At 35.9% G+C, this 23121-nt stretch overlaps 1 protein-coding gene across 1 annotated transcript; it reads right to left on the bottom strand.

The window, feature by feature from the left end:
* Positions 1 to 1442: 1442 nt before the first annotated feature.
* On the bottom strand, positions 1443 to 2686 carry LOC141487243 (uncharacterized). Its single transcript, XM_074186090.1, has 2 exons — positions 2327 to 2686; positions 1443 to 2264 (listed from the first exon to the last, which is right to left on the bottom strand). The coding sequence occupies exon 2, from the start codon at positions 2261 to 2263 to the stop codon at positions 1478 to 1480; it is 786 nt and encodes a 261-aa protein (XP_074042191.1). The 5' UTR covers position 2264; positions 2327 to 2686; the 3' UTR covers positions 1443 to 1477.
* Between the last annotated feature and the right edge of the window lie 20435 nt (positions 2687 to 23121).

Genomic DNA, 23121 nt, shown 5'->3' with positions numbered 1-23121 from the left:
CCAACTCAATTGGAATCATCATGTTGATTTCATACTGAAGAAATTAGCGACACATTGTTTCGTTATATGGAATCTGCGTAATTTTGTGTCTATTGAAATTCTTAAAAGTTACTATTATGCATATATTTACTCTGCCCTCAATTACTGTATTATTTGTTTTGGCAACTGCAATAGAATCAGTGTCTTATTAATTTTCCAGAAAAAAAATATTAAAACAATTTGTTTAAAAAAAAACTCGATTCCTGTAAACCACTATTTGCAAAGTTGAATAAATTAACTGTTACTTGCATGTATATTTTAAATTGCGTAATCTACGTTAAATCAAATTGCTCCAAGTTTTAGAACAGAGATGATACATGTCTTCTTTCGGGCTTCACCCTGAGAAAAAACTATAACATTTTAATTCCTAGTCATAAGTTAGCCAAGGTGACTAATGGACCTCATATCATGTCAAAAAAACTGTACAACAAGCTCCCAATATCCATTAAAAAATAACTAGTGTAAAGCTCTCTAAACAAAAAGTTCGGAAAGTATTATGTGAAAAGGTACTTTATTCGCTTGATGAATTTTTTCAGTCTGATTTGGAATTTTAAATTTTAATATTTGTACCCCTTTTATGGTCTGAATGTTATGTAATATATCATATAATTATGTTGTTTTATGATTGTGACCTCATTGTAATTGTACTGAGTTATGTGACTTTTTCCATGGCGTCCCTAGGTCTACGGAAATAAAGATGTTTTATTTGATTTGAAGTATTGAAAAAATACTTAATAATGCGGGGTCAAACCCGAAACTGGTCGTATACATAAAATCAACTAGTGGTACTTAGACAAAAGTGTTTTTATTCATTTCATTAAAGTGATCATGAATTACCACAAAATAAACAAGTAATCAATCATACATAATACAGAAACTATATGAAACATAAATAGTCAATAGTAACGGCATCTTTTTCTTTTCCTAATATATTTTTTCCGGTAAACTAACACATAGTTTACCTCTGAAAAACTGGATTTGCCAGGATTTTAAAAACACTTGATACCCTCACGATGAAATCCAATGATACACTGAAATGGATCGCGTTCCTGGTCAGCCCTTCGATGTGGCAGCATTGTAGGGCTGACCAAGATGCTCTTCATATAGCGATTTGTTTAACTATGGGCTGACCAACAGCATGGGGCTGACAAAGGTTTAAAGGATATGTAAAATTTTTATTTTCAGAAAAAATCTACCCCTCTGATGGGCCTATTAATAAAATCATACCACTGAAGAGTATTCCGAAAAGTATATACCTAAATATATTCGGGAAGTGCTGGGTGGACCAACGCCCCGTTAATATACCGGGCTCACCAATATGCAATGAACAAATATATATATATATATATATATATATATATATATATATATATATATATATATATATATATAAACTTAAAACTAACATAATATTACTAACTAACTAACTAATCTAAATCTATTCTAGAAAATCAATTTTATAAATTATATCCGTAATTGTTCGATATCGCTCTATCGAAGAGGTCGCCACTTTACTACTTTCTTCCAGTAATGCAATCTCCCGATTTACTTCGGCCAATTCTTTCAACAATTCACTTCGTCGGCTGACAAGTCTCGCCTCATTGCGAGAAATGTCAACCAACGCGGCCTCACCAGATCGAGAAGCATCTTCTGCTTTCTCGCAATTCCGGAAGAAAGGTTTCAAGCATTCACTCACCCCTCCGATAGGCTCCGACACTGGCACTGGCACTGGTGGCGCGATCCCTTCGGCAGGCTCTGGCACTTGTGGCGCTGGTGTTAGCGCCAGTAGTGTCAATGGCGACACCGTCAATGGGGCGAACTGGGTGAGGATTTCACCCGGAGATGGCACCCTTGGTGTTTCCACTGCTGCCACTGATTCCACTGCTGGCGTTGGTGGTGCGGGCGGCGTGGGGGGTCGCAAGCTGTTGCGAGCAGTCGACCAACTACTCGCATAGGGATTAGTTCTATTGCAAGCACTCCTGTACTTGTCAATAACACTAACCTTTGCGGATTGCCGCTTGACTCGCTTCGCGACAGACTCTTCAAACAAGCAAGGGCTGCTTGCTCGTCGCACACCCCTCGAAGTTGCCGCCTTCTCCTCAACGGCTGCTTCAACACTGCCTCCTTCCTCGAATAAGTCAGGGCTGACTGGTCGCACCACAGCACCTTCCTCTTGCATTATCGACGCCACGGCATCGGTCAATTGCTGAGTGTATCCTTCCATTCTGAAAATAATAAAAATAAAAAGTAAGTAGATATAAAAAATCAAAGTACATTGGTAACTTACTCAAACTTGGCTCCTTGACGTATAGTACACTGCTGCTGGTTGAGTATGGCTGGACTGCTCTAGATGACTGGAGTTGTCGTACTGATTGTTGAGAAGCGTGCTCCTCGGGGTATCAACATCGTTGGGAGTGGAGGGAATGAGGTGGGGGCATGCATGCGCAATGGTGGGAATGGGGTGAGGCGAGCAATGGTGGGAAGTGGGCGGGGCGAGCAATGGTGGAAAGAAAGCGGGCCGCGCTCCGCGCGACCCCGGCGCGAGCGTAGTAGGGCCATCGAGTCGACGCGCTCCGCGCGGTAAAACAAATAATTTTTTTAATCATTTCATATTCATCAAAGTAATACATATACACACACAATACATATACATACACAATACATTAATATCACATTGCAGTTTTATTTATGAATACCTACAAGAATATCAATATTGGATTTTCCGGAATCGAATAGAATTTCAATTATTGATCTCGGCAGACAATAAATAGATTAGTTGATCCAGTGGACTCTCCTGAGTTTGTGATTCTTGAATAATATTAGTTATCCACCGAATGTTATCATTCGGATCGTTTTGATAAAATTCAATATCATTATGACCCCAAGGAAGAGTGTGGGTAGTATTCGGATTGATAAATCGTTTATCGTCGTGATATGATAATACAACTTTATTCTTCAATTCAGTATACATATCATGCAACACGCTTCTAAATGAATTCATCTTTCTGAATATCATACCACCATGTTCCACGATTTTTTGATAATCTTCGCATGTCAATTCATTCTTTACAACCGAGCGTTTCACCTCTTTAGCTTTCTTATCAAACCTACTTATGTTAGTTTTCATGAATTCATAAAAAGTTTCTATATTTACTTTCAAAATGAGTGAGTCGGTATCTATGTACAGTAAAGAGACATTTTCACCAAAGTGTTGTTTGATGCATCCATAGAAAAAGTCATACATGACTGTTTTTGATAATTCTAATATAGAAAATCCCAAATATAATGGTTTATCATAATGGACTTTAACTTTACCCAATTGAATGGCAACGAAATTTTCTGTGAAAATTGATAAAAATTTGAAATTAAGTCTGGATATGAGAGTGCTGGCACCTATATTTTTCTTTATATTTTCCCAATGTGTAACGAGTCTAACATCAATTCGATTATCTACATTCTCCATTGTCTTTCCATATACCGCATTATTCATTAGTTTATAGAAATCTTTAACAGATTTGTTGTTGGACCTATTACGCATTTCAGTATTAAGATCTATATAGGATTTCATTCAACGTGATTGTTTGAATTTCAATACTCTATGTGTATTCATTACAATCAAACTATTTTTGATGACTTGCTGTAGATTTTTATAATGGAGAATATATTTTCTTTTATCATTCAAATTTGGAATTAATTTGGGAGTTTTCGATTGTGTACGAGGTGGTATTAATTCTTCAAATAAAAATGGAAGATCAGAATGTTCATCATGCAACTCTTGTGGATAATGAATGTCCACTTCAAACACATACCCATACGGACTATCAGAACTCACATTCATCACATCAAGGTTAAGAATTTCATTAGGTGTCAACCATGTAAATTCACTTGTTGGTAGAGGTTGTGACATGCTATGACCGTATAGATTCGTTGCATCTAAATATGTAATGAATGTGGAAGGTTCATTGGGATTATAATTTGGTAAAAATTTATTATTTGCTATGTTTCCCCTCATTAAACTGACTAATTCCACCTCGTATACCTTTTTGAAAAAAGTGAATCATATCAATGTCAGTTAGTAATTCCAATTTAATATTCGTATACTCCAACATAGCATCCCAAAATAATCCAGGTGCAGTGTAATAATGTGCTGGATCTAAGTTATAAATCTCCAAACTTGTGATGGTATCTGAGATGATTTTCATATATCTTTTTCAAATCATCTTCAATGCTACTTACAAATTTCTGAGCTGCATCTACACCCCTATATGTAACAAATTTTGACAAATCATCATTATAAGAACATTTTATCAGACAAGCAAATGAATATGGAGCATGTTTGAATGTTTTAATCGTGTATGAACTTTCTGGATTTGGCTCATTCACGTGAATCGGTTCAAGTACTAATTCAAAATCAGCATATACTACAAATGGTACCCTCATTTGTCTCCCAAAATTTTGAAACATTAATTTATTTTCCGCAACCATCCGACCATATTTATTGATCTTGAAATTAGTGGTTGGTGTTGTTGTACTAACGAGATTACAATCATTCATCTTATGATGTGAAAGCAATCTCTCGCTGGAAAAATATATCAAACATCCATCACAAAAATATTTTTTGTGATCATGAGCTGATAGTTGACTGGAAACTAATCTTGAAAGATCTTTGATCCAACAATAGTGACTATTACCGGAGTCATCAGTTATAAGTAACAAACTGACATGTCTCCGGAGTCTTCTCTGTGAGTATCGCAATGGACCAATCACATCATACTTCACTTTACCCTTATCAAATTTACTCTCTAAACCGTAAACATTAATTGAAATATCATTCCTATTTTCAAATCTTTCAATACTCTTATCATTAACTTTAACCGGAAAATCCATACCTGTGACATCTAAAACCTTGGAAAAATGTGGATATGACGTAACTTAGGACACTCTACCATTTGCAGGATATAATGCTGATGTTATAGCCCAAGCAAAACAGTGCTGATCTTCGTTACGAACGTTCACGACAGCTTTCCTCCATTCAATGCATTCAGGCAGCTTCACATATGAACGCCCCCCCAGTGGACTGTATTTATTAATATTGACTTCGAGAAATAGTATTTTTTCACAAGTCCAACCTAAATTACAAAAAAATAAATATTACTACTCAATCTCGTTGGAATTTACAAAAAAATTAATACCTGAGTCACGTTCCTGGAATTCAGTCGTTTGAGCCACAATTACATCACGGAATCCATCAAAAACAGCATTCTCGAATCTTGAGTCTGAAGAATATAAATCCCAAAAACTTCCATATTCACCTTGATGCTTTTATGGATCCTGATGGCCGATTCCAGTAATTTAATGACCTTCTGCCTAATCTCATTGGAAAATGACATGTAGTCACTGGATACAATCGAACTCTCAACCCTGTACGTAGCAATGCGGCAATTGAATGCATTCGTTATAATTTAAACACCTTCAGACAATTCAACACATGCATTATGTTTATGACTCATGGTTCTTCGGTGAGAGTTCACTTGCGTCATAGGAATTGTCACATAACAGCAATTGCAAGTATACATTGGTGTTGCATTGTCCACTCTCATCCGTTTCACTGAAGGCCCTCCTTGGCAACTCTGGAGCTGATGCCAACGAAGATTATCACTACGAGTGAAAGATTTACCAGTCACAGGAATACATTTTATATAATAGTTCTCACTAACTCACTTGATGTAAACTGACATAACCAACACTCGTCCGCTTCTCAAATACAGTCTGATCGGGCCCCTCAAGACGTCATAGCCAACTCCACCTCTTAACTACACTTAACACCACTTAACTCCCAACTGAATGCGATAACAGATGTCGATACGAACAGGCAGTGGTCGTTGCGCTCTCGTAGAGGGTAGACGTTAGGCAGACAGTCCTCGGCCACCTGTGTGTCACCATCGATAGCGGGGCTAACGTTACGTCACAGCCTTCATCGCATCGGGAGAGGTGAGGGCAGACCGATGAATACGCATTACTCAGCCACACGTCGTGGAGTGAACATCTTGCTCTCTTACCGTTGGACGGATGCTGCTGTGACGTCACACCACTACTAACTTGGTGGGCTCACACCCATGGAACATTCATTACTTGAAGGATCTTCGAAGTATGCAGACGTATGTTTGTACATAGACAAGCACATGATGAAACCCTGTACCGTGCATTCTCACAAACACACACACACACACACACCAATCAAATGTAATTACGTCACTTTGTCACACACAGACACACACACACCCAAAAATCTCATATGAAAAAAAAATTCTGAACGATCCCTGCACCAGACCCTTCAAGGTCACATCGCCTTGATGTTACTAAACAACAACAAAAAAAAGCAATTAATACGTCATTGTGGTGGGGGAGGCTCAGAACCGGCTGTAATCTGCTACTAATCTTATAGCGGAAATTTTTATTGTGAAAACTGTTCTAATAGTTTGAAAGTGAAATGTGAACGCACGTTACAAAAACTGAAGGAAGAAAGTAAACAACGGGATTTAATTGAAGAAATAACTAGGGGTCAGCGCGATTCTTCTGCATGGTTCGAGGAAAGAAGAAAAAGATTAACTGCGTCAAATTTTGTGGCTATTTACAAGGCGCGGAATCGTAAGTCGAAACTTAACACAACACATTCAATTTTGCAGAAATGCAAAGTATTGCATTTCTGTATCCGGTATCAATTATGCGCCCAGTATTAAAATGAATATTTAATCACTTATTAAGTGTTCGTTTTGTGTGGATTGGGCAAGGCTGAAAGGGGAGGTTGAAGGCCTTTTGCAGAAATGCAAAGTATTGCATTTCTGTTTCCGGTATCAATTAAGCGCCCAGTATTAAAATGTATTTTTAATTACTTATTAAGTTTTCGTTTTGTGAGGAGTGGGTAAGGCTGAAAGGGGAGGTTGGAGGCCTTTTGCAGAAATGGAAAGTATTGCACTTCTGTTTGCGCGGTACTAAACTTTGTGTGGACTGAAAAAGGCTGAGAGGAAGGTTGGATACCTTTCGCTATAATGGGTTGTATCCCATCTCTGTTTTGGCGGTTCGTATCGGGAGTTTTTGAGGAGATTGACGTGAATATGAAAATGAGGTGAAATCCATTTCCTTCATAGTGGTTATAATATGGCTCTTGGCGAACCTTCCACGGAAACAAAAAGGTAACGCACCCAATGGCAATACCTCCTGGGTAGGTGTGGAAATTTGCCACATTTATATATTTGGGATTCATTCGAAGAATTCCACAATGAATAATTTTCACGTGAAGGGTTAGATTGGGTCAGTATAAACAGCAGTCGTTTGCAAAAGTTATCAAAAAAATTTTTTTAGAAAATTCCTTTTTCGCAGTGTAAGACCCAGTGGAATAATTTCACAAGGAATAATTTTCATGTGGAGGGTTAGACTGGGTAACAATAAACACTTTCTACTATATTTCGTCCGAGCAGTCGTTTGCAAAAGTTATCAAAAAATTGTTTTAGAAAATTTATTTTTCGCAGTGTAAGACCCAGTAGAATAATTTCACAAGGAATAATTTTCACGTGGAAGGTTAGACTGGGTCACTATAAACACTTTCTAATATATTTCGTCCGAGCAGTCGTTTGCAAAAGTTATCAAAAAAATTTTTTTAGAAAATTTCTTTTTCGCAGTATAAGACCCAGTAGAATAATTTCACAAGGAATAATTTTCACGTGGAGAGTTAGACTGGGTCACTATAAACACTTTCTACTATATATCGTCCCAGCAGTCGCTTGCAAAAGTAATCAAAAAATTTTTTTTACAAAATTTCTTTTTCGCAGTATAAGAACCAGTAGAATAATTTCACAAGGAATAATTTTCACGTGGAGGGTTAGACTGGGTCACTATAAACACTTTCTACTATATTTCGTCCGCGCAGTCGTTTGCAAAAGTTATCAAAAAATTTTTTTTAGAAAATTCCTTTTTCGCAGTGTAAGACTCATTAGAATAACTTCACAAGGAATAATTTTCACGTGGAGGGTTAGACTGGGTCACTATAAACACTTTCTACTATATTTCGTCCGCGCAGTCGTTTGCAAAAGTTATCAAAAAAATTTTTTTAGAAAATTTCTTTTTCGCAGTATAAGACCCAGTAGAATAATTTCACAAGGAATAATTTTCACGTGGAGAGTTAGACTGGGTCACTATAAACACTTTCTACTATATATCGTCCCAGCAGTCGCTTGCAAAAGTAATCAAAAAATTTTTTTTAGAAAATTTCTTTTTCGCAGTATAAGAACCAGTAGAATAATTTCACAAGGAATAATTTTCACGTGGAGGGTTAGACTGGGTCACTATAAACACTTTCTACTATATTTCGTCCGCGCAGTCGTTTGCAAAAGTTATCAAAAAATTTTTTTTAGAAAATTCCTTTTTCGCAGTGTAAGACTCATTAGAATAATTTCACAAGGAATAATTTTCACGTGGAGAGTTAGACTGGGTCACTATAAACACTTTCTACTATATATCGTCCCAGCAGTCGCTTGCAAAAGTAATCAAAAAATTTTTTTTAGAAAATTTCTTTTTCGCAGTATAAGAACCAGTAGAATAATTTCACAAGGAATAATTTTCACGTGGAGGGTTAGACTGGGTCACTATAAACACTTTCTACTATATTTCGTCCCAGCAGTCGTTTGCAAAAGTTATCAAAAAAATTTTTTTAGAAAATTCCTTTTTCGCAGTGTAAGACTCATTAGAATAATTTCACAAGGAATAATTTTCACGTGGAGGGTTAGACTGGGCCACTATAAACACTTTCTAATATATTTTGTCCGAGCAGTCGTTTGCAAAAGTTATCAAAAAAATTGTTTTAGAAAATTTATTTTTCGCAGTGTAAGACCCAGTAGAATAATTTCACAAGGAATAATTTTCACGTGGAGGGTTAGACTGGGTCACTATAAACACTTTCTACTATATTTCGTCCGAGCAGTCGTTTGCAAAAGTTATCAAAAATTTTTTTTTAGAAAATTCCTTTTTCGCAGTGTAAGACCCAGTAGAATAATTTCACAAGAAATAATTTTCACGTGGAGGGTTAGATTGGGTCACTATAAAGACTTTCTACTATATTTCGTCCGAGCAGTCGTTTGCAAAAGTAATCAAAAAATTGTTTTAGAAAATTTCTTTTTCGCAGTGTTAGACCCAGTAGAATAATTTCACAAGGAATAATTTTCACGTGGAGGGTTAGATTGGGTCACTATAAACACTTTCTACTATATTTCGTCCGCGCAGTCGTTTGCAAAAGTTATCAAAAAATTTTTTTTAGAAAATTCCTTTTTCGCAGTGTAAGACTCATTAGAATAATTTCACAAGGAATAATTTTCACGTGGAGGGTTAGACTGGGCCACTATAAACACTTTCTACTATATTTCGTCCGCGCAGTCGTTTGCAAAAGTTATCAAAAAATTTTTTTTAGAAAATTCTTTTTTCGCAGTGTAAGACTCATTAGAATAATTTCACAAGGAATAATTTTCACGTGGAGGGTTAGACTGGGCCACTATAAACACTTTCTAATATATTTCGTCCGAGCAGTCGTTTGCAAAAGTTATCAAAAAATTTTTTTTACAAAATTTCTTTTTCGCAGTGTAAGACCCAGTAGAATAATTTCACAAGGGATAATTTTCACGTGGAGGGTTAGATTGGGTCACTATAAACACTTTATACTATATTACGTCCGAGCAGTCGTTTGCCAAAAGTTATCAAAAAAATTTTTTTACAAAATTTCTTTTTCGCAGTGTTAGACCCAGTAGAATAATTTCACAAGAAATAATTTTCGCGTGGAGGGTTAGACTGGGTCACTATAAACACTTTCTACTATATTTTGTCCGAGCAGTCGTTTGCAAAAGTTATCAAAAAAATTTTTTTACAAAATTTCTTTTTCGCAGTGTAAGACCCAGTAGAATAATTTCACAAGGGATAATTTTCACGTGGAGGGTTAGATTGGGTCACTTTAAACACTTTCTACTGTATTTCGTCCGAGCAGTCGTTTGCAAAAGTTATCAAAAAAATTTTTTTAAGAAATTCCTTTTTCGCAGTGTAAGACCCAGTAGAATAATTTCACAAGGAATAATTTCCACGTGGAGGGTTAGATTGGGTCACTATAAACATTTCGTCCGAGCAGTCGTTTAGAAAAGTTATCAAAAAAATTTTTTTAGGAAATTTGTTTTTCGCAGTGTAATACCCAAACGCGTCGTAAGCAAGGAATTATTTTCACGGAAGCGTTAGATTGGGTCACTATGATAACAAAGTTCTTCTACAATTCCATACATAATAAAGCAGTTTTATATTTGAATTACTGTACAAGTCAATTTTCTGCAACAAATATCAATTATGAGTTTTTATATATTCCTATACGACAATATTCATTTCGCCGATAGTGATAGTGCGCCACTGGTCGTTCGGTAGAGTTCGGAAAATTTAGCAGCTGGGTCTGGCAGCCAACTTCACATAGGTTTCAAATTTGACTTTATTACCATTTTCGATATTACCATGTTCTTCGAGACATTCGTTAACCAGTCCTGATTAACCGCACTAAACGCATTTGAACTCTTATTCCTAGCGTTTTAATTCATTTTTGGGCACTTATTTCTGTAATGTCCAATTTGTTTGTATCCAAAACATTTCACATTTTTGAGGTTAAATTCTTTGACGTATCCCCTTTCGGATGATACCGGTACATTTTAACTACTCGCCGAATGACGCTTTCCTTGCTATCTGGTTGCACTTACAAAAGTATTTTCTGTATTACCGGCCGATTTCATATACAACAACTTAGTTTTGATGCCATCTTGTCGTTAACGTTATTCCAGAATGTTCGATCGCCATTATCATGGGCGCGTACTTTTCCGGTAACCCAGCCAATAATAATGATCCAATCCAGCTATCATCTATTTGAAAACCTGGGTCTCTCATCTTATGAGCAGTTTCTATGAGCTGAGTAACATAATATTCTATAGAATCACAATTCTCAAGTCTTATTGAAATTAACGTGCGCAACAACCCGATTTTTCGACAAAAGCCCTTGTCGTTAAAAAGTTTCTGAAGCTGAGTCCATAAGTCCTTTTTCGACGTAGCGTCTTTCATATGCATAAACAATAATTGGTCCATTGTTAGAATTAGATTTGCCTTGGCTTTTTCATCTTTGACCTGGTCTGTTTGAAGGTGATTGACAATGTTTCATGATGAATTTCACTAGTTCCGACTTCCATTGTCTGATATGTAAAATGATTTGAAATCCCTGAAACAACTGAAAAAAAAGAATTAAAATTAAATAGCTGAAAATAACAATTATATTAAGCAAAAATAACCTTAAATGAAATAATAGTGAAATAAAATACATGTAAAATTAAAACGATTGAACAAAAAATAAAGAAATACAAATAAATATAAATAAAAAAGTTAAGAGATTCCAAGCCACGTTAATTAACGACGTTTCGATTGATGACTATTTATGGGTCGTTCGAGTGCTTTCACTTATCCCCACTTTCCATTTTTTCCGCTTCACTGGTTCAGTGGGAGATGACCGTTTGGCGGGAGTTGGCCATTTTTCGCTTGATGATGGGTTTCCATATGTTGCGTGTCTCTACGCTAGCTTGGCTGAATACGTTGTTGGACACCATGTATGCGGTTTCCTTCAATTTTCTCCTAAACCAATGTTCCTCTCTGTGTATGATCTCAGCTTGGGACCACTCGATGTTGTGTTGATGGATCCAAACATGGTCTGCTATTCCTGATTTGCTGGTTTTCCCTCGCTGGGTGTGTTTCTTGTGCTCGGCAATGCGAACATTAAGTGACCTCTTAGTTTCACCAATATAGGATTTTCCGCACTCACAGGGTATTCGGTAAATGCAATTTTTGAAATCGCAGATCTGAAGCAGGTTCTGATGTTGTACTTGGAACCAATTCTTCTTATCCTTTCCGATAATTCTCTGATGTAGGGAAGTGCAAATACTGGTTATGACGGCATTTCTTCCTTGCGAGGCTCCTGCTATCTTTTAGCCAAATTCTTTTCTACCATCGCTTTGGAGTAGCCATTCCGTTGAAGATCATTTTTGATGATGTCTAGTTTCTTCTCGAGACCTTTCTTCGTATTACAGAGCCCGAAATCACGGTCTAATAGAGTCTTGATGATTCCTCTTTTAGTTGATTGATGGTGGTTGGATTCGTGGTTCAGATACTGTGCCGTGTGAGTTGGTTTTCGGTATACAGATGTTTCCCACTTAGTGTCGGTCCTCTTCACCAAAACGACTAAGAATGGCAATTCGTTGTCAATTCGTTGTCAAGGTGATTGACAATGTTTCATGATGAATTTCACTAGTTCCGACTTCCATTGTCTGATATGTAAAATGATTTGAAATCCCTGAAACAACTGAAAAAGAAGAATTAAAATTAAATAGCTGAAAATAACAATTATATCAAGCAAAAATAACCTGAAATGAAATAATAGTGAAATAAAATACATGTAAAATTAAAACGATTGAACAAAAAATAAAGAAATACAAATAAATATAAATAAAAAAGTTAAGAGATTCCAAGCCACGTTAATTAACGACGTTTCGATTGATGACTATTTATGGGTCGTTCGAGTGCTTTCACTTATCCCCACTTTCCATTTTTTCCGCTTCACTGGTTCAGTGGGAGATGACCGTTTGGCGGGAGTTGGCCATTTTTCGCTTGATGATGGGTTTCCATATGTTGCGTGTCTCTACGCTAGCTTGGCTGAATACGTTGTTGGACACCATGTATGCGGTTTCCTTCAATTTTCTCCTAAATCAATGTTCCTCTCTGTGTATGATCTCAGCTTGGGACCACTCGATGTTGTGTTGATGGATCCAAACATGGTCTGCTATTCCTGATTTGCTGGTTTTCCCTCGCTGGGTGTGTTTCTTGTGCTCGGCAATGCGAACATTAAGTGACCTCTTAGTTTCACCAATATAGGATTTTCCGCACTCACAGGGTATTCGGTAAATGCAATTTTTGAAATCGCAGATCTGAAGCAGGTTCTGATGTTGTACTTGGAACCAATTCTTCTTATCCTTTCCGATAATCCTCTGATGTAGGGAAGTGCAAATACTGGTTATGACGGCATTTCTTCCTTGCGAGGCTCCTGCTATCTTTTAGCCAAATTCTTTTCTACCATCGCTTTGGAGTAGCCATTCCGTTGAAGATCATTTTTGATGATGTCTAGTTTCTTCTCGAGACCTTTCTTCGTATTACAGAGCCCGAAATCACGGTCTAATAGAGTCTTGATGATTCCTCTTTTAGTTGATTGATGGTGGTTGGATTCGTGGTTCAGATACTGTGCCGTGTGAGTTGGTTTTCGGTATACAGATGTTTCCCACTTAGTGTCGGTCCTCTTCACCAAAACGACTAAGAATGGCAATTCGTTGTGGATTTCCTTCTCCATTGTGAAAGTGATGGTAGGTCTCATGCTGTTGATGTGTTTTAGGAAGGCGTCTAGTTCAGTATTCCCATGGTTCCATCATAATATGGAAACGTCGTGAACTAACGTGACTTGGAATCTCTTAACTTTTTCATTTATATTTATTTGTATATCTTCATTTTTTGTTCAATCGTTTTAATTTTACTTGTATTTTATTTCACTATTATTTCATTTCAGGTTATTTTTGCTTAATATAATTGTTATTTCCAGCTATTTATTTTCAATTCTTCTTTTTCAGTTGTTTCGGGGATTTCAAATCATTTTACATATTAGACAATGGAAGCCCGAACGAGTGAAATTTGACCTGGTCCTCTACACTGCCGTCTAAACAGTCCTTCAAGTCATCCAACACCAGTATATTATGCACCGCGAACGACCAATCACTGTAATTCTCTCGGCCTTTTAGCTTCGGGACACTGGATAAAAAATTAACTGCCATTTTGAGTCCTGAGGAATTCTGAACTGCGTAATACGCACAACAAACTATGGTTACAACTTGAAAGTTAAAAAAAGCCCTAATAAACGCGTGAACTTCGTTTCTGGGTCCATAACCTGTTTAACAGAGAGAGAAACGGGAATAAAACAACCACGCTTGTTTGCTGTTCGATCTCAACTTCGACTACTCTTGTTGCCAATATAACAGTAAAATATTGCCAACGACATGAATCATTACAGTTTGATGTCAGAAACCAACAGTGATAACATTATAGTGACCCTCAACAAGTTCAACGAGGCTCCAACATCGTCACCTTTGAAAGATAAATCACGGCCTTTGGTCCCGTATTGATAACAGTTATTTTATATGCAGAGAGATGGGGCTGAAATTGCTGCAACTCAGGTATTCCGCAACCATTTACAGGTACTGATACTTCGGCATCGGTCATCAATTGCAGAGCCTTTGGGTCTGCAATTTCCTGATATTCTATTGTACATCGTTACATTTGGGGTCTTTAATAGCGTATAATAATAATAATAATAATAATAATGTTTAGGAGTTTCACTAGTTCGGACTTCCATTGTCTACTATATAAAATTATTTGAAATCCCTGAAACAAGTAAAAGAGAATAATTAAAAAAAGAATAGTTGAAAATAACAATTATATTAAGCAACAATAAACCTGAAATGGAATGATAGTGAAATAACCTACAAGTAAGAATACAATAATTGAATAAATAAAAATTAAAGGAATGAAAAAAGAAAATAATAAAAATAAAAAAGTGTAGAGATTCCAAGTCACGTTAGTTCACGACGTTTCGATTGTTGGTATCTACAATCGTCTTCGGGTGATGACTCTTTTACTTGTTTCAGGGATTTCAAATCATTTTATATAGTAGACAATGGAAGTCCGAACTAGTGAAACTCATCACGAAACATTGTCAATCACCTTCAAACAATAATAATGTTTATTTCATAAGATTGAATACATTTACATATGAACAAAAAAAAATGCAGAAATAAACATGGCAAGCCACTGAAGCTCATAGAGCTTGTGTACGACAAAAAAACGAAGAAATTAAAATGAAACAATAAATTAAGTTGACACGTTTTGTGTGTGATGTCAATTGAAAGAGAAAAATAAATAAAGATATCATGAACATGAATCAGTGAACAAACATTACAAACTAAACTATCGGTCATAACATTCATCATTCATACACCAAATACGTATAGCAAATGAAAGTCATATATCTTATATTTCATTCACTGTTCTGTTTTTAATATGGTCCTTGTTCACTGCACTTCTGTAGAGTCGCTGTCTATTCTATAAGGTAAGTCCTTGTTCAGAAAGATTGCGACAGTACAGAATATGGTGAACAATAATGACAGATGTGGATTAGAACATATGAATAAAAGTTCAAATATAAGTATGAAACTGGTGTATATCATGAATTGTGAAATTATTTCCATTTATACTTCAAATATTTACATTATTTTTTGTGAGAACATGTGATTTTTCTTTCTGTATCACTACTTCATTTTTTTTTCGTTCCAATATTTCATTTATCTTACCTATTGTTATATTCGTTAGCCATAATTTCAGTTCTTTTTTAAATCTGTTATCACTTGTAATAGACTTAATTTCGAATGGAACTTCTGCATAGGCAATAGGGCACAAGTATGTGAGAAATCTTTGACTTCGAGATGTACTTACTTTGGGAATTCTTGAGGTTTTGTGCTTGAATCTGGTATCGTGCAAGTGATCCACAGACAATAATTTTGTTTCATATTTCCTATGATACATAGCGAGACTTTGAAAATATAGATGTCTACATGTAAAAAATTTAGATTCTGCGAAAAGTATTTCAGACGGATAGGTATAAACTCTATTGAAAATAATTTTAATGAGAAATTTTTGAGTGACATTCATAACCCTGAGATGGTTATCAGTAATACCTCCCCACACAATTATTCCATAGTTGATATGGGACTGTACTAGACTGAAATATAATGTTCGTAGCTGTGCTATGTCAAAAATCTTTTTGAAAAACTTAAATTTGTTCAGTAGAAACCTTATTTTATTCGCAACATATTCTGCGTGCTTACTCCATCTTACATTTTTATCTATTATTATGCCAAGATATTTTATATGTTCTTTCATATTTATAGTCATTGTGTCATTGTCATTATCGATTTCCAACGAGGTATAATTTGGCAATTTGTTGTTGAAATAAGACAAAGATACAAAGTGAGTTTTTTTCGTGTTAATTGTCAGCAACCTGCTCTTAAACCAAATTTTTATAAAATCTCCCTCAACCTTGTCCTTCAATTCATTCCAAGTTTCAGCGCGATATAGTACGGCTGTGTCATCAGCGAAACTAATAATGGTACCTTCTGAATTGACCCTAAACAAATCATTCAAGTAGATATTAAATAGGAGAGGCCCCAATACCGTTCCTTGGGGGACTCCATATTCTATGGTACGGTAAGAACTAAGTGTTTCATTTAGTTTGACGCACTGTTTCCTATCAGAGAGATAGCTTTCAAATAATTTTAGCGATGTCCCTCTGAAACCGATGTTTTCCATTACCTTTATTAATTTCTTATGTGAAACCGTATCAAAAGCTTTGGCCAGATCGACAAAAACACAAAGACATGGTTTACCATTATCCATCGAATCGTAAATTTCTCTCATTAGGTGAATCATTGCATCTTGTGTTGAACTGGCCTCTCGGAATCCGTATTGATTGTCAGAGAGTATTTTATATTTTTTCAAATATTTATCTATTCTTACTTTCAATATTTTCTCAAATATTTTAGCTATATCACTGATTAATGATATGGGACGAAAATTAATTACCTCATTTTTATTTCCGGATTTAAATATTGGTTTGATTATCGAAGTTTTAAAGGCTTCTGGAAAACTACCGGTATTCATGGCTCTATTTATAATATGGGTAACTGGTTTAGCTAGGTAATCGACGAATTCTATAAGAGTTTCAGACCTGATGTTATCAAGACCTGGTGATTTACCTTTATTCAGATTATTAATTACATTTTTAACTTCATGTTCATTGGTGTCTTCTAAGAAGAATGAGTTGGATATTGTTTTCTCTACAATTTTGGTTTCTTGCTGACTGATGGATCCGGCCAACTTTCCTCCAATGCTTGAGTAGTGTGATAAAAAATATTCAGCAATTTCCTTATCATTGGTTAGATCTATTCTATCATTAGTTTTGATATTTTTTATTTTATTTAGGTTTGTTGGTTTATCTATCATTTTTACAGCTTGCCAAAGTTTGTTTGAGTTATTCTTTAGTTTGTTGATCTTATTTATGTAAAATTTTTCTTTGGTTTTTCTTATCACTTCATTGAGTTTATTGTGGTATCGTTTATATTGATTTCTCAAACCGTCGTTGTATGGGTCAATGCGCAATTGTTCATATAACTTGTTTTTTGTATTTATAGAATTTATTAGACCATTAGTTATCCATTCTTTCCGTTTAATTTGACTTCGTTTGATTCGCATTTTTTCTGTGCTCATTTCGATCATTGTTTTTAGTTTATTAATAAATTGGGTTGCGAGGTCTTCTACATCTTCCTTTTTATATATGTCTTCCCACGTTTCAGCCGAGACTAGGTTATGAAATTTATTCTTATTCAAATAATATTTAATATTATGTTCTCTGCCATTGTTTATATTTGATTTCGTTTCCGAAGATTTTATCTGGATTACTATTGGATAATGATCGGTAATGCTTGATTGTATTATTACTGGCAAGATATTTACATTCAATTCTTTGTGTTGGACAAATATGTGGTCTAGGCATGATTTCGAAGTTCCGTTGATTCAGTATACTCATTTATAGCTGATCTGAATCCATATACATTTAGAATATTTAAATAAGACATAGTATCGTCATTATTTTCATCTTTTATATTTATGTTTATATCTCCAATCATAATCTTAAAATCTGCTTTATATTGTTCTTGGTTGCCTGAGCTACAACAAGCGCTCGAGGAAGGCACAAATTATCATTATTTTTAATGGTTATTATACCCCGACGTTTGTTACACTCTTCCTCGAATGTATTATACAAGCGGCTTTGACCTGTATCTTTAGGCATCCTAACGGTTGTAACACCAAGACAGAAGGTATCTGTGTTCAAGCCTTAAGAGTTCGACTGGTAGATGGCTAATATTTTCAAAAAAAACAACATCCACCAAAACGTCAGGAGCATTTTTGAAATTGATCTACCCTGGACCTCTCGTGAAATCTTTGAAACAAAAGGAGAAGCCTACCTTATCGGTTAGTTCCACAACCTCTGTATCATTTTAAGCTCCATTTCCACCTCTTTAAGCGTTGTTTCGATCGTTTCAAGAGTTGTTCCGATCGTTTCAAGCGCTAATTCGCTCATTTCAAGCGTCATTTCCACCGTTTTAAGCGTTGTTTCAATCGTTTCAAGTATTCTTTTACCCGTTTCATGAGCCACTTAGCCTTATTGATCGTTTCAAGCGCTATTTCTTCCATTTCGAGCGTTGTTTCGATCGTTCCAAGGGCTATTTCGTTGCTATAAAACGTTCATATTTAATTTGACTGTAGTATGTATAGTGATAATAAAGAAATATGGGCGTGATGATGTAATACTTTGAATTCATTTCACACCATCGTTTCGCTTCAGAATGGATCTCCATATAGGGTTTACACTCGCTAGAATCTGTCGAAATTTTCAATTGATTATTTTGGTTTCTTTATGTTGTATACTTTTTCTCCTATTAGACATATTGATTATTCTAATATTTAAATGGTTTATTTTTCACTCTTCCCACTTTTCAAACATACAATTTACGATCATATTTGAGGTTATGTTTTTTCTAGTTTCAGAACCCATGATATTTTAACCTTTTGTAGACGTTTTTCATTTGGATAATGGGTGCTGGTCAAAAATCTCTTACATATCATCAAAAACGTTAAAAAGGGTCAAAACGTCGTGGGACCTCAACTAGAAAAAACATAACCTCAAATATGATTGGTATTACTAAATTTTTCTCCCAACACTGAACCTTGACACATGTTTCGATCACCAAGTGATCATCTACAAGAGGAACATCAAACAGTTTGATCTTCCTCTTGAAGATGATCACTTGGTCATCGAAACACGTGTCAAGGTGTTGAAATAACGAAACGATGATGTAAAATGAATTCAAAGTATTGAATCATCACTTCCATTCATTTTTTATCACCATATATATTTTTTTTAGAAAAGGTTGGTTGGGTAACAGCATTAATTTTTTCTTAAAAAACAATTATTTTCTTGCCGACGTTTCGAATTTATTTAAATTCTTCTTCAGGGCTCGAAAAGTAGTGTTTCGTGTTGATAATATTTCATTTCAAAAACCATCAGACATATTAGATACATATTTACAAAAAATAAAAAAAATTGCAACAATTAAATTTCCAACACCAATTATTGGATCACTAAACTAGTTAACTGTATATAATACCTGATTGAAAAATTGCGTGTTGAAAGCAGTCAAATTATATATGAACGTTTCATAGCGACGAAAAAATCTTCGAAACGATTGAAACAACGATAGAAACAACCCTCGAAACGGGCGAAATAGCGCTTGAAACGATCAATAAGGCCCATGAAACGGGTGAAACAACGATTGAAACAACGCTTGAAATGGTGGAAATAACGCTTGAAATGAGCAAATTAGTGCTTGAAACGATCGAAACAACTCTTGAAATGAACGAAACAACGCCCAAAACGGTGGAAATGGCACTTCAAATGAGCAAATTGGATGTTTTTATCTCAAATGATGTATCTTTGAGACACCCTGTACACATTACTAATAACATGTTTGACTGCTTCCATACAACTTTTTATGAAAAACAAAACTTGCAGTATGCGAGAAAATATGGATATCAGTACGCTTGCTGCTTCAGTCTTTTTAATCACGCTCTTATCTTTGAACTGAATCTCTCCGATAATCATTTCATCTTTCTCTCCTTTGATAACATTGAACATGTCTCTTTTGCACTCACTGATGTCTCTGAAACAATTCAACTCATATATCATTTAAACATTCGTTGTTATTTTATTGTTGTGAGCTCAGTGTGACTTTTGAAAATTTTCGAATTTTTCATTTTTTGAATTCATTTTCATTTCGTTGATATGCAGAAGTTTCTGATTGTGAAGGACATCCCCAGGATAAATCGTCGTTCGGTGTACAGGCTCGTCCTTTGGAGTTCAACATCAGGCCGATACCTCAAGGTAAGGAACCAGTGGGGTGGGTAAGGGACGCTATCACTGAAATTGTATTGAAAGCTACAGAGGAAATGGAGCCAATCGATAAGGTAGGCTTTATCTTTTGATACAAAGATTTCACGAGAAGTCCAGGGTGGAACAATTTCAGAAATGCTTCTGACGTTTCGGTGGATGATGTTTTTTCGAAAATATCAGCCATCTACCAGTTGAACTCTTAAAGCTTGAACACCGAGACCTTCTGCCTTGGTGTTACAACTGTTAAGATGCCTAACGATACAGGCTGAAGCCGCTTGCATACGCCAATCAAGACACCAAATGTAACGATTCGAAACAGAACATCAGGAAATTGCAAACCCAAAGGGCTCTGCAATTGATGACCGATGCCGAAATATCAGTATTTGTAGATGGTTGCGGAATACCTGTGTTGCAGCAATTTTAGCGCCATCTCTCTGCATATAAAATAACTGTTTATCAATACGAGATCAAGGGTAGTGATCTCAGAGTGTAATAAGAGTATATTATTACTCTGAGGTCGTGATTTGTCTTTCAAAGGTGACGGTGTTGAAGCGATCATGCCGAACGCATGGACGCATGTTGGAGCGATCATGTCGAACGCATGGCTGTAGATCAACAAAAAACTTTACCTTCAATTTATTGAATTCTTCATTGAATGCTTGTTCATCAACCTGTAATTGTCGTATTATCATAAAATGAAATATAAGCAACATTTTTCTAAGCTTGTTTTGAGTAAAATAGCTGATGGAGACATTAGGTCAGCTATCAGAATATGAGCTCAAGTGATACGTTGGCCGAATACGATGAATCCACACTTTCAGTTTTCCGATCAAAACATCCTCGATCAGATTCCTTCACACATTCTCTGGATTCGCAACACGCACACGATTTTTCAGAGTTTCCGGTGTTCCAATTTTCAGAACATGAAGTATCGGAGGCAATTAAATCTTTTCGTTCTGGTTCTGCTGGTGGTTTAGATTCTTTCCGCCCTAGCCATATGCAAGACCTCATTAGTCACAGCTCTGGAAATTCAGGACAGAAACTTCTTTCTTCTGTCAAAAAATTATGTAACTTCATTTTTACTGGTAGGGTTTCTCCAGAAATTTGTCCTATACTTTTTGGCGATTCACTGTGTGCTCTTCGGAAAAAGGATGGAGGAGTAAGACCGATTGCCGTCGGTACCTTTTATCGCCGATTGGTAGCTAAACTTGATTGTATGAGGATTAAAGACGAACTAGGATCGATGTTACGTCCACTACAGTTTGGTTCCGGTACTGTAGGTGGATGTGAAGCCGTTGCTCATGCTGCTCGTAGATATATTGATCTTCATCCAAATCCCGATTCAAAAATTTTCTTGAAAATAGACTTCAAAAATGCCTTCAACATGATTGATATAAACATCATGCTTCGTAAGGTTAAAGATTCGTTTCTAGGAATATATCCCTTCTTAAGTCAGTGTTATAAATCAGCTTCCTATTTGAGTTTTGGTGAACATCTGATTCTGTCTGAGAGAGGTGTTCAACAAAGTGATCCCTTAGGACCTACTCTTTTTTGTCTTACCATCAACGAACTCACTAGAAGCTTATCATCCGAATTTAATTGTTTATATTTGGATGATGGCTCAATCGCTGGCGATGAAAACAGTGTTTCAAAGGATTTAGAAAAAATCATTGATAATTCAAAACATCTTGGACTTGAACTAAATTTTGAAAAATGCTAGTTGATTACTCTTTCAACTCCGAATAATATTTTCGAATCCATTTTGAAATTGGCTCATGGCATACGAATTTTGGAAAAGTCTAAATGGAGTCTTCTGGGTGCTTCTCTCTCTGAAGATTCATTTTCAGAACATCTCCGAGAAAAACAGGAATCACTCAAATTGCTGACCACCAGATTGAATGAACTTCCAAAACACGTTGCATTTTTTCTTTTGAAAAATTGTTTGGCGATTCCAAAACTCATGTACGCCCTCAGATGTTCCCCCACTTGGTCATGTCAGTTAGAGCTTGACAAATTCGATAATTTACTCGGCAACACAACGGAATATGTTACAAATAATCATTTCAATAATGATTCATGGCTCCAGGCAACGCTTCCTGTAAACCTTGGCGGACTAGGGCTACGTTCGGCTTCTTCCGTAGCTTTACCAGCTTTTTTGTCATCAATCAATAGTGTTTCTGATCTTATCGATTCCATTCTTCCTTCCATATTTATCAATATCCAAGACGTTTTTTATGCTGAAGGTGAATCACTTTGGCATGCCGCAACTAATATTGCTCCTCCTACAGATAAAAAGAAAATTCAAGTGCATGGGACCGACCTTTTTTTGAACATTATAACTGATAAACTTCTGAAATCTACAAGTGTATACGTTAAGACTCGTCTGAAAGCAGCAATGATCAAGGAATCGGGTGTTTGGCTGAATGTTTTACCTATTGCATCTCTTGGAACACTATTAGACGATGAATCTTCCAGAATAGCAGTAGGATTTGAGATGGGTTCATCTATTTGTGTGTCTCATACTTGTGTTTGCGGTAGTATAGTTGATGAGAAAGGTACACATGGTTTAAGTTGCAGGAGAAGTGCGTACATCTCGACATCACCAAGTGAACGACATATTGAAACGAGCTATGTTGTCAGCGGATGTTACTACAATTTTGGAACCCTTAGGTACCAGTCGAGATGATGGTAAACGACCAGATGGTATGTCTCTCATACCATGGAAATACGGTAAACCTGTGGTATGGGACTTCACTTGCGTTGACACGGTCGTGGCTTCCCATCTAGCCGGAAGTTCGAAGTCTGCTGGAACCGCAGCATTATCTGGCGAGAAATTGAAAAGAAAAAAATACCAAATTCTTGGTAACAAC

Source organism: Leptinotarsa decemlineata, unplaced genomic scaffold (genome assembly GCF_025532065.1).
Source record: "Leptinotarsa decemlineata unplaced genomic scaffold, Ldec_3_MD MMD2_tig00078422_RagTag_RagTag, whole genome shotgun sequence".
In the NCBI taxonomy this organism is placed as follows: domain Eukaryota; kingdom Metazoa; phylum Arthropoda; class Insecta; order Coleoptera; family Chrysomelidae; genus Leptinotarsa; species Leptinotarsa decemlineata.
Note: the sequence above shows the minus strand (reverse complement) of the source record. Positions and strands in the feature narration are given on the sequence as shown.

What these genes read in the sequence shown, in the direction of transcription:
- LOC141487243 (XM_074186090.1), bottom strand. Translation starts at nt 2,263, where the DNA reads ATGGAAGGATACACTCAGCAATTGACCGATGCCGTGGCGTCGATAATG.